At 46.8% G+C, this 10,823-nt stretch overlaps 1 protein-coding gene across 1 annotated transcript in view; it reads left to right on the top strand.

The window, feature by feature from the left end:
* NISCH (nischarin) overlaps positions 1-10,823 on the top strand; it is a 74,855-nt gene that overhangs the window by 33,953 nt on the left and 30,079 nt on the right. The window contains exons 8-12 of the mRNA XM_025209648.1: positions 2,654-2,722; positions 7,370-7,555; positions 7,789-7,917; positions 9,543-9,656; positions 10,499-10,607. Of these exons, the coding sequence (XP_025065433.1) occupies positions 2,654-2,722; positions 7,370-7,555; positions 7,789-7,917; positions 9,543-9,656; positions 10,499-10,607 (607 nt within the window). The remainder of the gene's footprint in view (positions 1-2,653; positions 2,723-7,369; positions 7,556-7,788; positions 7,918-9,542; positions 9,657-10,498; positions 10,608-10,823) is intronic.

The raw sequence follows: 10,823 nt of genomic DNA on the forward strand, positions 1-10,823 counted from the left end.
AAGTAGGAAAGGAAGGAGCTGCAGAGTAGTACACTATGCCAGGGTAAGCATCTAGGCAGCACAGAAGCAAAGGGCTACAGAGACGGTGAAGGTGGCCTGGTGATTTGGAGGGCAAAGTGCCCACCTAAGTAATGATTGGGAACACCTGTAAGGCATGGGCCTGGCTCCAGGGGAGGTTGGAGGCCATGAATTGCCCATAAGGCAACAAGTGTCCTGGGAGCAAGAATGGACCAGGAGGGCCCACTGGATTTGAGGGATAAGGCTATGTGTAGCAGGGTTTGGGAAGGATCTGCTGGCCTCTGGACTTCACAGTTCACTCAGGGGCCCTGAGAACAGCCTCCCTATTCATATTCCAGTTGTTCCATCAAAGGCATGACAGATGAGGAAAGAGAGAGGGCACTTTAGGAGCTCCTCGGAGCAGGGCATGAGCCACATGGCTACCAGGAGGCATCACAGCCACCTCTATAGCCCTGATTCTGCTACAACTTCCAAACAAAATGTCTGCAAAATGTGGGTGAATGAATTACTGAAAAGGTCCATTCTGAAACTGTTCAAGCTAGCTTTAGTCTTAAACTTATTATAAGAAAACCAGAATTCCCTTCCAGGCTAGACCTTGTTCTCTAAGTTGAAACTCTGAGTTAAAAAACTTTTTGCTGATGTTTAATGACAGATGGGTTGGCAACATAGGTAACACCATTAAAATAGGGTGTAACAGACTCTGGGAGAAAGAAGCAGCCCAGAGAGGGAGCACTGCAGGCCAGGTGGGGCACAGTGACTGCAGGTCACCATAGCAGCTGGGCAGTAAAGCCAGTTAGCAGACACTTGCAGGCAGCCCAGGGTAGTCTTCTGATCAGAAGAAGGCAAGGCCCTGGGAAGCATATAAGCCCAGGGCCTGAGCTATCAAGTTAGTCTAGCTCTGCAAGCCACAGGGTAGGAGCTTCTGGCCAGGAAAGCTATCAGGAGACACTAGATAGACTGCTGTGCTGCCTGTGGATCCCCAGTGCGGCTTTGGGGCCTCAGGGATATAATCCCGGAGCTGGGAAGTTGTGCTGCCACAAGAAATGAGGGAAGGGTTTCCCTCTTAAAGGGGCAGAAGGCTATTTCTCCTTGCGTGCCAATATTGGTGGGCCTGAAAGGGACTGTTTATGTTATAGCCTGTGGGCTTATTGTTTGAGTTGCAGTTTAGTACCAGTGTTTTGTGTTGGGACTGTAAGGGGCAATATATGGAGGTCCCATTAGTGCCCTGGGGATATACAATCGCTTTGAGCTCTGCTAGGGGCAGGCTCGAGGCCTGAGCGAGTGCTGATCACAGAACAGGGCAAAGCATGAGGCTACAAAGTCAGATGGGGGACAGGGACCCAGCAGCCAAGAGGGGCACAGCCAGACAGGAGCCATGGGTCCAGCAGGCAGGGGCTAGGGGCCCAGCACCCAAGAAAGGCACAGCCAGGTACGGGCTAGGGGCCTGGTGCCCAAAAGGGCTAGACCAGAGCTAGTGCCTTAAAGCCAGGTCCAATACAATGGGCTCAGGTTAGAAGCTCTATCTAAGAGGAAAAGGGCAGCAGCTGAGGAAGCTGAAGCCTCAACAGGGGAGTAACAGTACAGCAACACCCATGAGGCTTGGAGCATGGTATAGGGAGGAACAGAGCCACACAATTAGTCTTTAAGGCTATAGGTGCCCTACAGTGGTACAGTCAGGAGAGAGCTAGTGAGGGGCTGGGGTGTAGTGAGACCCAGCAAGGGCCCTGGGAGTAGTGTAAGTGAGGGCAGTAGAGTGCCAGAGAACCCCAGTGGGAATTCAGCTGGACTGGGGCCCATGCTAAGGCTAGTGGGCAATTCTGTTATTACATCAAGGTGTAGTTGGCTAGACAGAAGGAAAGGCACCCTAGAAGCAGAGCAGGGCATGGTTGCAGAGTCACCAGGGGGTATCACATCTGCCCCTGGGACCCCAACATGCTACATAAGGAAAAAGCTTCAGAACGTGAAGGTAGCATTGGTAAAACTCAGTTAAGACATTGCTTCCTTTGCAAAATTGCTGCTTTTACAACTTACAGATCAATACTGAGTATTGATTTTACAGGTTTGAGTCCAGACGTTTTTCCCTCCCTTCTTTCTGACTGTCTGTATTTCTAAACATTATAACCAAGACAAAGGTACATAATGCAGGCACTGTAACACCGAATCAGTGAGTTGGCAATGAATGCTCTGGCATTAATTGGTTGAGGATAAGAGTGTATGTAGGATCCTGAGGTTATAGTGAAAATGTTTCCTTAAAGTTTTAGAATTACTTGATACTACTTGTAGAATGTTTTGATTACTTGACAAGGCACTCAAGTTGATCGGACTCTTGCTATTTTAGCATTATCTGGGTTGCTGTGTATATCCCTATTAAGGTGAAACATCTTGAATTACTAAATTGGGTGTTGCACACTACTTCTGAGTGAGAAGTCAGGATTTCAAAGTAGAACTTGGTTTAGTTTCTCAAAGTAAAGTCAGTTTTTACAAAACTAAGATGCCTCTTTTTTGCATAATTTTTTGGGGGCTAGGTGTCAGCATGTACTTGCCTCAGTCGTTAATCAACCGGATGTCTGGGAAATATGGGTAAATTGACAGAAAATAAGGGACATTTTACTTCATAAATATTTTTTTTTTCCAGAAACTAATTCCGAAGATTGAATTTTTAGATCTGAGTCACAATGGTGTGTCACTGGTAGAAAATTTACAGGTTAGTGCTACTTCTGAAGGTGGATTTATTTTCCAAACTCTTTGGCATTTGAGAACACAGAACTGTTTAGTTCAGGCTCTGGTGCTCATTGCCTTTGTTACAAAATGTGGATTAATGGTAGAGTTTGTTACATGATGACACATTTAAATCATGGGTTATGTGCCCTTCGTATCTGTACATAGCTGTATGCTCCTCTCACCCTCCATTTTCCCTTCTCATATTGTTTTTCCTTGCTACACCAATGCTTACACAGCCTTCCAGGGTCAGTAGTACTTTGTCTTTGGGCATGGACAGCACTTCAAATCCTTCTCTAATTTGGAGTGGTTTACTCTCACACAAACATACAGGCTGAAGCACTTTTCAGTGTGCCAGAACCAATGCTATTATACCACTTCAGAGTTAGGTGCCAGGTGAGCAGGCATCTCAGCATGTCTCTCAGCTGTTCTCAAAAGCCTCCAAGTGGGGGGATTCATGGCTGAGTGGCAACAGCAGAGTAGGTAGATGACCCTAGGCTTCTGTTTGGTGCTTCTTGATGTTGCAGGGCTGGTCAGCATGCATTGCAATCTCAGTGGGAGCAGAGAATGGACATCTCTGGTTCCTTGCCTTCCAGCTTCTCATGGAGCAGGACCATGAGCTTCTCATGGAGCTGTGTTCTGCTTGTGGCAGAGTGAGTGTCTTTGCTTCCCTGGCCATGCTTTCCATCCTGTTTGAGCACTTCTTCCAGCTGATGTGCTGCAACATGGAAGTGTAAAGCTCCATGATTTTGGCCAGGGGCAGGTAAAATATGGCCATCAGGCCCTCAGGGCCCATAAAAAAATTTTAAAAATAATATTAATCTTGCCCTGACTGCCTTCAAAGATGACAGGAATCAGCAGCAGCAGCAAGGCCCACTGGCCCTGCCCCACCCCAGCTTCTACCTTAGTAAAGGTTTCTGGCCTGGGACCCTGGGGCTGGTCCCCACCTCCCTTCACCCAAGAGGGAAACGGGTACGAACAGGCGGAGGTGGGGGAGGATCGCCAGCACGGCAGGAGCCAGCCGTGCTCAGCCAGCACTAGGTGGTACTCAGATGGCAACTGCATGGTGCCAGCTGGGCTGGGCTGGCTCCTGCTGTGCTGTGCAGTCCTGGCCCTGCAACTGAACCACATGGTGCTGGAGCTGTGGGTGGGGAGCAGCAGGCCGGGGGCAGCATTGGCAGTGGGTAGGGATGGAAGGACAGCGTCAGGGAAAAGGCAGTGGCAGCAGGCGTGGGGATGGAGGAGAGGAGGTGGCACATGGTGGGAGTGCGGGTCCCCAGGGATCAGAGCTGGTGGCAGCAGGAGCCAGCTGGGAACCGCAGAGGCCAGCTGTCTCCTGCCAAGTTCTGTGGTTCCAGCATTGCAGCCAGGAACATCAGGCAGCCAGGAGGTGCCCGGCTGGGCTGACTGGCTCCATGCCGTGCTGCTTGATTCCTGGCTGCAATGCTGAGACCACAGAACATGGCAGAAGCCAGCCCAGCCCCTGTGGTTCCCAGCTTCCGCCTCTGTAGCAGCATGCCTAAAGTTCCTGCACTCGCAGTGGGGGAAGCCACACACTGAAGCTGGCTGCCTTCCCCGCCCCGTGCCGCGCAGGTTCATGGACCAGGAGTGGAGGGAATCCCACCACCGGCTTCCCCATGGAGTCCAACATGGAGCTTCCCCCATGCAAGTGTGGGAGCTACAGGTGCATGGAGTGGAGTCCCCATGATAGAGGTGGCCAGGCAGGCTGCGCTCCTCCCCCCACGTGCAGCGCTCTCCAGAGCCTTACCCTGCCATACATCTGGCATGAGCTCCCTGAGCCCCACTGCCTGCTGGTGCTGCCAGCAGTGGGGACTTCCTGGAGTGGGGGCATCACCACACCCCACACCCTGCCCCCACAACCCCCACCAACATACACACACTCCAACATACCCTATGTCACCTGCACACAGAGTCACTCCCCCTCACAACCCCCCATACACCCCACCATACACTCACCCCCACATCCCTCCCACACAATCTAAGAGCAAGACTTTATTTTTGAGTTATTATGCATAACATTATACAATCCTTTAAATGCAGCACACAGACACAAATCATGACAACTATTTTTTGTAATAAAATTACAATATGTTTTAGTAGGTGTTTGACTTTTAGTGTATGATTTGTTTTTTTTCTGGTTCTAAGATGGCAACCCGCCTTTCCAAAAGGAGGATTTCTGGGGGGCAAGGGGAGGGACTTCCAGTTAGGGGGTCAGAAGCTAGGAGGGTAGGACTTCCAGTCCCAATATAGCGATCAGGGGGCAGGGCAGTTGTCAAGGGGTGGGGCTACCCATGCAGCCCTCGACAGCTCACCCCTCCAGCCAAAATAATCGCCTGCCCTGATCTTGGCGCTAAAAGACACTTTACCATATGTACTTTGTGCTTTTGAAAGCTACATGCTAGAGAAGGAAGAAATAAGACTATAAAAGAGCCATCTGCCGACTGTTCATTGCCAGCTGCTAGACTGCAAGTGCCAGCTGGTGGGAATGTATAGACCTGAGGTCTTGGAATAACAAGCTGCTGCAGAATTTTAGGATGACTGTATACTACACGGAGTAGCATAGAACACTTACAGGTGTGAAAGTCTCTCTCCCAGCCAATTGGGGCTTCACTGATGACCGATGACACTTTTCTGTCTCCACACCCGTGCATTGCCCTTCTGTTTTTACCTTTTGGGCACCCTCACTCAGGAACTTGAGACTCTTTCGCCATTCTTGTACCTCTGCCATCTGCTTGTCTCTGTCTGGGGATCTCGTTCCTGTGCCCCCGTTGCTAGATACTCCTTTGAATGTCCAGACTTCCGAAAGTTTCCTTTGGCTCTCCCTCTGTGGCTGGCTCTTTAAACTCAGCCAATCTTTGCCTCCAAGCCAGCTGTCTTTAGCAAGGTGCCGGCTTTCCCTGGCATGCCAGCTTTCCTGGCCTTCTGGCTCTTGGCTAGATGCTGGCTCTCCCCAGTGTGCCAGGTTTCTCCAGCATGCTGGCTCTCAGCTGGCTGCCAGCTTTACCTGGCGTGCTGGCTTTCTGTTGGGGCCGGCGTGGGGCTTCTGGTTATACCAGAAGTGGCTGGATGCCCACTCACGTGAACCCAGCACATGCTCTTAAAGTGTGGCTTGAGCAGCATTGGGTTTGGCTTCTGCTTCCTTGATGCTGCTGGGACTCTCTCCTAAAGGTCGTAGACTCTATTGGCTCTTCCCAGACCATCTTTATCCCTGGGGTCCAGTGCTGCTTCCCCATTTGTTTCCCATCCTGTGTTCTTCAGGACAGTGGGAGACAAGCTCCCACCATGACCTTGATCACCTTTCCGGAGATCTCTGCTGACCTGGCTATGTCACTCCAGGGGCAGTCCACTAACATGAAAGGGTCCATGATCATCAAAGTGTGTGGCAATTGCTATCTGAAAATTGGCAAGCCCCAAAAGCATCTTGTATGTTGCAAACCTGTTAGGCATGGGTGAATCTACAGCCAGATCAACTGTTTGGGAGGTATACCACACATCATCCACAAGGTGCTAGTATCTCTGCTTCACCAACCCCCAGGAGGTCAAAGCAGGATTTTGCCAAAATGAAATTCCGAGCTCATTGGGGCTGTTGGGCATGCATGTTCTTACCTTGTACCTGATGCACTATGGCTCAGAGTACATCAACTGCTGTGGCTTCTTCTCTGTGGGACTGCATGGCGTCATAGACCACAATGGACCGCTCACCCACATGATTACAAGATGGTTTGGCAAGGTCTGGGATCTCCAAGTTTCCCTCATGATGTTGGAAGTGTTTGCTCGTAGCGCTCCCAGTACAGGACTGGAAGGGGTGGCTGTCCCTGAAACTGCTGCTTGGAGATCTTGTCTACCTGCTCCTGCCATGATTTATGAACCAACCCCTGCACTGGAAACTGTCAGGAAGGAGCTGTTCAGCTACTATCTAGGCAGGTGTTGAAACAGAAATCTGCTTTGAGGTACCTCAAAGCATGAAAGAAAGGCATCTGGGGCGGTGCACCTGGCTGCTACCAGCAGTAGCTGACACAGTTTGCTTCAGCCTGTGTCTTGCATACCTGCTGCAAGGCCTGGGTAGCACTTGAGAAACCAATGGTGGCTGTCCAGAAAATGATGGTCATGGCATGTCTAGCTCTAAAATGGTGAAGTCAGCTTGCTAAGTGAAGGCTGCAGGGCAGAGTCTGATCCCAAGACAATAGAACTAGGTGCATGTCACAGAGGGAGCCATTTCTGGACTTTAGAGGGTGGGAAGTGAAATGCTGATGGGATAACCACCTTCCTATTGTGCTCTGCTGGAGGGTACCAGCATAACATGAAGTACTTCAAAGTTGTTTTTGTTTTATCTACGATCACTTTTTTAAATATGGGTTTTATAGTACTTCACTGCTGTGCCTTTTGCTGCCAGCTAGAAGCTATACAGTTATGGGTCTTTAAAACTGAACCAGAATGATTTCTTCTTTTCCACTTAGCCCTCTAAGGATAACTAATTCCTTGACGTGTTTTAAGGGTACTGGCTACAGTGCAGTATAAAACACTATGCTAAGGCTCTTGGCCAAGATTTATGCAAGGCGTATTTTAATCTTACTTAACTGGCATATCATGTTGCTATTATTTTCCTTTGTAGCATCTCTACAACCTTGTTCATCTGGACCTGTCCTACAACAAGCTTATATCATTAGAAGGTGTTCATATAAAACTTGGAAACATCAAAACTTTGAATTTAGCAGGAAACCTCCTGGAAAGTCTATGTGGTCTTAACAAACTATACTCTCTCGTCAACTTGGATCTTAGTAACAACAAAATAGAACAGGTACCTGCTTAGCTTCATTGTTGCAATTAGTTTCATTTTAAGAACTTGAGTTTTTAGTTATGAGCTGTTGTCTTCAATGGAATATGAAATAAATGACAATACACATAACAGGCTTTTCTACTTTTATCATTAATGTAGTTTTTACAAGAAATACTTCAGTCTATATACAATGTATACAATTGCTTTCAAAGACTTCTGATTTGACACTTGTATGTATATGCATACATTTTCAGATTGATGAAATAAGGAATATAGGAAGCCTTCCATGCCTAGAGAAGGTGGTATTATCCAACAATCCTTTGAGCATCATTCCTGATTACAGGACCAAAGTACTAGCTCAGTTTGGGGACAGAGCCTCAGAGGTAAGCCATGTTGAGCTTTTATTTGAACTGTTTTCTTTTTTCCCTTTTTCCTAAAATCTGTGGAGGAAACGAGTAGTTTTTCTAATGCAAGCTTTGTTCGCTTTACAAAAATCCCTTAAACATTTAGTGTGTATTGGAGACTTTCTCTTTACCACTACAGTGATGGAAAGAACATTTAATGGCTTCATTGGGCAGAGGAAGATCACATTTAAGCGTGGCACACTAAAAAGGTGGTAAAGTTTTTCTTCTTTTTTTTGAATTTGCATTGACTCATCTTTAGACCACTGCATCCTAAATTCCCCAAACTTGATTTTTGTGGAGTAGTGCTAAAGATGTGATTTATTATTGATTTATCACTGTTCAGATAGTTGAAGGACTGCCATAAAGAAGAGGGAGAACACCTTTGCTCTCTTTGCTGCAGAGAGCAGAACGCAGACCAGTGGCTTGAACTTCCAGCAAAGTAGGTTTAGATTAGATACCAGGAAAAACTTCTTCGCTGTTAGATTGGCAAGGCAGTGGACTAGACTGCCTAGGGAAGTTGTGGATTCTCCATCACTGGAGGTGATCGGGAAGAGGTTGGATAAGTAGTGGTCAGGGATGATCTAGCAGTAGTATGCCTGTGCTCTGCTATGGGTTTTTTCCATGCTTCTGGGCTTTGCTGGTGACTGTATGAAGCTGTGAAGGAATTTTTTTTCTCCTCCTGTTGTTACTTGTGTTGTGGGGTCCAGTGGGCACAGTGAGTGGTGGTTCATCCTACTTGGAAGCATTGGGTATTGGCTGCAGCCAAGGCTGGGGATTTCAACTGGGGTGTGCCATTGCTCCTGCAGGGACTTGAACCTAAAAGTTCCTGCTTAGAGGGTCTTGCCTTTCTACTCAGGGTCAGATCAATCACCACATTTGAATTCAGGAAGGAATTTTACTCTATTGTTAGATTGGTACAGACTGGGGTTTTTGCCAGCCTCTGTAACTGGGGGTTGTGGTCCTTTCTTGGATCTTTTGAGTGTATTTTAACAACCCTTACAGAAGCAGAATGATGGTCACTGTTGTCCTTCTGCTTTACTGATTGCAGGTTAGGGCTTATACTTTGTGGTTGTCAGAGTTGACTCTGTAGTTTTGTAAATAGGTTAAACGAGGGATACTTGACCCCTGCCCTATGTGCCCAATCTAACACACAGGGGCGTGCTATCTGGCCTGTGGGGCTCCCTATGGATCTGTAAATTTGATGATAGGGAAGTGGTGGGACCACTCCCTGCTGCAAAATGTCCAGACCCATGGGGAGCTCTGTGGGCCAGATAGTAGGGTGCTGTGTGCTAGATCAGACATGCAGGGCAGCATGGGACCCAGTCTGGCCTGTGGACTGGCCCTGCATCACTCATCTGGCCCGTGGGGCCAGGAGATTGAACACTTCTGGGTTAGACAGTGAATTTGTATAGGTTTGAATAGGGATGATCCTGCCTCTGAGGGCCAGGTTGGACTAGATGACCTCTGAAGGTCCCTTCCAACCCTTCTTTTCTATGAGGTGCTGGATTATATAAAATGTTTGTGTTAGTATATATAATCATTTCCATAAAGAGGGTATCACTTTTGGTATTATTGAGGCCTGTCTTTTTGTGAATTTTCTTCAGGTCTGTTTGGATAATGTTGTTACCACAGAAAAAGAACTTGATACTGTAGAGGTGCTGAAAGCTATACAAAAAGCAAAGGAGGCCAAATACAAACTGAACAATTCTGACAAAAAGGTGAGTTTTTAATAGGGAAGAGGAGAGGCAAGTAAAATGTACTTTCATGATACTTGTAATGGATAATATAGTTCTTGAAAAAGGCTTGTGCAGTCCATGTCTTACTACTCTTGAACCTATTTGGCTTACTTATAATTCTTTCTTTGCTTGCTTCTTTTCTGGATGGTGCATCTTAAATGTAGCATTGCATTTTTTTCCCCTCTTCAGTTAAAGTGCAGTAACTTGGCCTTACTTTCTGTGGTGGCCTAAGGAACATGGAGCAAAAAGAATAAGTAGAATATACAGAGTGACCAATTTTGATGGAGTACTGCAGCTGTGGACTAGCCCAGCTATGCTTCCATTTGAAATGTAGGCTATATAGTATTAATTTACCCAGAATCTTTTCCTGATGGCACAGGTGGGGAAAAATAAAAGAATGGCAAAAGTGAATGTTACAAGTCTGACTGCTACTCACTGGTATTTCAGGTTTGCAGTAAGAAGTATGTTCTTGGGACCAATTTATAACTGGACTGTCCTGATTTGGCATTTAAAAAATCAGCAGGACTGGTACTGTACTGCAATATAGAGAATTTGTGTTTATTCGGTTTTCTTAATTTGAATGCAATACCTGATCAGTATAATTAAAAGGGCATTTTGCAGAATGCATCCTTTATAGGTTTTCCCTATCTTAATTAAAGTATAGATTCTAAGGATGTGAACTAAATTGATTTTTTTCACAGTAAAACAAATTGTGTGATTTTTGTTGTTCTCTTTTAATTCAGGATCTGATATATGCTCTGTATGTTTGTTTTCAGGAGTTGTAGTGCCTCTTTTTCTTAACCACTACATACTTTCTTTATTAGATCAGTGAGGACCACAGGCACATTGCTGCCAGCTCCAAAACAAACTGTACTTCTTTTACTGTTCATCCTTCCTCTCCTTCTCTGCCTCATCCTGTCAACTCCAGCCAAGGTAATCATGTATGTATCATGCTGCTGGGCTGGGCCTTTTGAATCTGCTTTTCTAGGCTGCTGTAATATATATGAAGTGTGTATGTGGGGGCTTCTCAGCATCAGCTAAAGCAGAAAAGTTTGTCTCAGACAGCTAAACTATATCTAAATTAGCAAACTTCCACCAGCAGTTCACCACAACTGCATGCTAAGCGCACAATATAGTGGGGGAAGCGGG

The sequence above is a fragment of the Alligator sinensis genome, unplaced genomic scaffold (assembly GCF_000455745.1).
Source record: "Alligator sinensis unplaced genomic scaffold, ASM45574v1 scaffold487_1, whole genome shotgun sequence".
Classification (NCBI taxonomy): Eukaryota; Metazoa; Chordata; order Crocodylia; family Alligatoridae; genus Alligator; species Alligator sinensis.